At 41.2% G+C, this 4,373-nt stretch overlaps 1 protein-coding gene across 1 annotated transcript in view; it reads left to right on the top strand.

Annotated features, from left to right (window-relative positions):
* FLI1 (Fli-1 proto-oncogene, ETS transcription factor) overlaps window positions 1–2,133 on the top strand; it is a 144,546-nt gene extending 142,413 nt beyond the window's left edge. The window contains exon 9 of the mRNA XM_004714173.2: window positions 161–2,133. Coding sequence (XP_004714230.1) covers window positions 161–690 — 530 coding nt within the window. The 3' untranslated portion in view covers window positions 691–2,133. The remainder of the gene's footprint in view (window positions 1–160) is intronic.
* The last annotated feature ends 2,240 nt before the right edge of the window (window positions 2,134–4,373 follow it).

Below are 4,373 nucleotides of genomic sequence, written 5' to 3'. Positions count from 1 at the left end.
GGTGTTAGAACTGCTGACCTTGCAGTTAGCAGCCCAACGTGTGGATTCTAACAAGGGCACCCTGAGAAAGGATGTGCGGAGCCTTGTCTTCAGGGAGTCGGGTCTTGACACCTCCTTGCTTAGCCATCCTGTCCTGTCGTGTTTGCCTCCCTGCCTGCAGGAAGTGGGCAGATCCAGCTGTGGCAATTCCTCCTCGAGCTGCTCTCTGATAGTGCCAACGCCAGCTGCATTACCTGGGAGGGCACCAACGGGGAGTTCAAAATGACGGACCCTGACGAGGTGGCCAGGCGCTGGGGAGAACGGAAGAGCAAGCCCAACATGAATTATGACAAGCTCAGCCGGGCCCTGCGATACTACTACGACAAAAACATTATGACCAAAGTGCATGGCAAAAGGTATGCCTACAAATTTGACTTCCACGGCATCGCCCAGGCCCTGCAGCCACATCCGACTGAATCGTCGATGTATAAGTACCCTTCTGATATCCCTTACATGCCTTCCTACCACGCCCACCAACAGAAGGTGAACTTTGTTCCCCCCCACCCCTCCTCCATGCCCGTCACTTCCTCCAGCTTTTTTGGAGCGGCATCGCAATACTGGACCTCCCCCACTGGTGGAATCTACCCCAACCCCAATGTTCCCCGCCACCCCAACACCCATGTCCCCTCACACTTAGGCAGCTACTACTAGAAGCTTACTCAGCAGTGGCCTTCTAGCCGAAGTTCAATCCCTCGCATTCCTGGGAGACTTTGGACTCTAAAGGACCTATGTGGCTACGAAGAGAAAAACAAAACTGGATGTTCTATCTGTTGGATAGAACTTTTGTATTTGTCCTTTAAAAAAATTTTTTTTAAATGTTGGTAACTTTTGCTTCTTCTATCTTCAATGAAGCAATGGATAATTCCATGGGCCAGTACTCCAGTTTGGATTTTCAGCCTCCTGTCATCTTGTGAATTAAACATTCGGATTACTGGAATGGTTTTATATAGTTCTGGGAAAGAAACTATAAAATACCTTTATATTTTTATGACCAAAGCAGTTTCTTCACACACAGGTCTCATCGTGGACTTTGTGGGGTTCGGTATGGGGAAGAATCATAGGCTTACCCGGTCAGGTTCTGGGTTGAGTCTCAGTGACAAGGGGGACAGGAAGCTTATGATCTTATTTTAGGAGGACTTGACTCAGCGAAGGGCAACTGGAACATTGGCTGTACGGCCAGTGAGAACTCAACTGGAATTTAAAAGAAAGAGCATGTGGGCATTCAAGAGGTCACAGGCATTGCAAAACCCCTCTCAATGGGCAAGATGCACTAGGCTGACCATTCCCTCCAGAAATAGTCAAGATGGAAGCTACAACATTTTAATGCAAATACAGACATTACTGAAAGAGAATTAAATAGTTATTTTTTTTTTTAAGAAATGAAATAATGACAGTGGATCCCAGCACTTGGACGAGGCTTAGGGATTTCTAAACACAAGCAGATTCACAAGCGCTGTGCGTTTGTCAGACCGTCAGTCCAGGGTCAACTAACCAGAAGGCAACTTACTGTATAAATTATGCAGAGTTATTTTGCTATATCTCACAGTATTAAAAATAAGTAAATAAAAATTAAAAAGAATAAATAAACGAGTTGACCTCGGTCACAAATACAATTTTACTATCAAATCACTCTTTGTTATTTTTTTAAGTGTAATTTGTACATCTTTTGTCAATCTGTACATGTGGGCCATTTGTACGTTTTTATAGCTGGTTTTTAAAAGCATAATGTGACTGTTGTGAAAAACAGGATGTTTGAGTCTCCGATTTACTAGAAAGCGAAGCACTGGTGCAGTTATTTAATAAGCTTGCACAAGGAAATAAAAGCAATCTCTGTAAATCTACAATACTTGGAAATGTTTGTAAATAACAAGACTGCAATAATCGCAACTTGGAAAAACAACCAAACTTTACCTTGTGGCTACAGGGATCTTCCTCCTCTATATATGCAATATATTTTTAGACATCAAATATATATAAATTTTCAGGTAATCATTGACTTTTTAAACTATATTAAGTGTTAAGCTGACAACTGTCAATGAAGACTATGTTGTAAAATAATTTGACTAAATAAATTGTGCCTTTTCCTCACAGAAATGCTGACAATGTTTTCTTATTTACCCTGTTAGATCAAAGGGTTGTCCCAGGAGAAATTTTCTACTTACCTCTTGTGCCATCAAAATTATTTCAAATGTACACAATATAGCAGAAGACATAAAATCAATGTATTTGGGTGGTGGTGTGGTGGTGTGGTTTTTGCAGAGATTTTTAATGTTAGTTAAGGGTTCTCCAGCTAAACGGGGTTAATAAGATGGCAGCCAAAGTCAGAAATAATCCATGTTCCAGGACTAGAACAAAGTAAGCAGATCCTTCTAGACTCCACTAGGTTGTGTCCACCAACCATCGACAACCCCGTGGCTCTCCTGATTCTCCAAAAGTGAATAAGATGCCTCGCTTACTTCTGACCATTCGCTTGTGCTGGCCAGGATTTTATAACCTATGCAGACCTTTATGGTCTTTTCTCTTCCAAGGGAAAACTTGTTTTAAATTGCCTCATTGCCAAGCAGCTTGTTTTCATGAGACAGCTAATACACTGGCAGTCCTTCAAGTCTTGAGGGCCGGTGGGTACAAATCAAGGAAGCAGACAGCTGAGTCCTCTGTAGAGCAATTCAGACAGCAAACAGCAAGGCAGGTCACCAACAGTCAGGAGATGACATGGTCTGACAGTCCCCCAGCTCAAGCAATGTGTACTCCAGTAGCATGGTGAAGCAGGTCTTGAAGGAACCTCAAACTACAGCAACACAGTCCACGGGTTAGGTGTCCCACAGGTAGTGTAGCTTGCAAATTGAGGCGAGAACAAGCTAAGGCAGCTGCACACTGGTCGGATCATCAAAGAGCAAGAGACAAGAAAAGCGATCAAGGCCTAAAAACTCCTAGATATTGTAAGGCGTACAAATGAACACAATTGCTAATGCTATAAACTTCCCTAGGTAGGTCTTGAGTACCTTCTAGAAAACGTGTCTCGCAGGATGAAATGATATCTTCTACAACATTGATCTCTATTTTTAAAAATCTTGCACTCTACCATTAAAAAAGTTCTAAGCATATATTCCCAATACATGCACATTGATTTATTTATGAATCACACACAAATTGTCATGCTAACATTATTTATTGTAAAAGCTAACAAAAAATGAAAGATTATAGAAAAGAAAATTGATCAGACACAACTACAACTGTACAAACAGCAGAAGACAAATTAAATAACTGGGACCTAAAATTCAAATACACGGGTTCATCAAAAGACTTGATACATAAAAGAGAACCTACAGGTGGAAATAATCTGAAACAGCAAACCTGATAAGGGTGTAATCTCCAAAATCTAATTTTTTTAAATCAACAGCTCAACAACAAAAAGACAAACAATCCAATTGAAAAGTGAGCAAAGGACATAAGCAGACATTTCACCAAAAAGGCCACCCAAATGGCCAAAAAAAATATGAAAAGTTGCTTATGACCTAACATTAGTCCTTGACCACTACCAGCAAGTCCATTCTGACTCATGGGAACTTCATATAAGGTTTCCAAGGCCAAAAATCTCTATGGGAACAGATAGCCTCCTCTTTCTCCCACAGGCTTTGAACCGCTAACCTTGTGGTTAGCAACCCAGCACTTAACCTGACATTGCCATCTATTAGCAATTAAAGAGACATAAATAAAATCTAAAACGAGATACTATCGCACCCCTAAAAAAACAACTGGTACTCACAAAATTTTAAAAACAAACCAGAAAACCCTTATCTATGGATGTTAGGATTGAAAAATGGTACAGCCACTGTGGAAAATAGTATGGTGCTTCCTAATCAAGTTGAAACTAGAAATACTTTATGATCCAGCAATCCCACTACCCAGAAGATATAATGGTGACACAAATAGTTACACATACACACCTATTTTATTGCAACACGATTCACAATAGCAAACAGATGGAAACAACCTAAGCGTCCATCAACAGGTGAATGGCTAAGCAAAGTGTGCAATACACACACAATGGCACACTATACAACCCTACAGAATAATGAATCCTTAAAATGAAGAAGCAACTGGGGACGCTATGTTGAGTGGAATAATCAACTCACAAAAGGGCAAATGCGTGTCCACTGTTTTATAAGAAGCAAGGACCTACACTTCTGGGTGGTTACCAAGGATGGCTAGTGGGTCAGTACAGGAGAGGAGAGGCAGCAGCGCTGGTGTGACAGCAGACACTTGCTACCTCTGGTAATGAAAAGGTAGCGTTGAAGTCAATAAAGTACATAGCTTGACCAAGGTAAACGATG

This window comes from Echinops telfairi, unplaced genomic scaffold (assembly GCF_000313985.2).
Source record: "Echinops telfairi isolate 266 unplaced genomic scaffold, ASM31398v2 ScPeMD7_7465;HRSCAF=8503, whole genome shotgun sequence".
Classification (NCBI taxonomy): Eukaryota; Metazoa; Chordata; class Mammalia; order Afrosoricida; family Tenrecidae; genus Echinops; species Echinops telfairi.
This window is presented reverse-complemented; position numbering and strand designations above follow the sequence as displayed.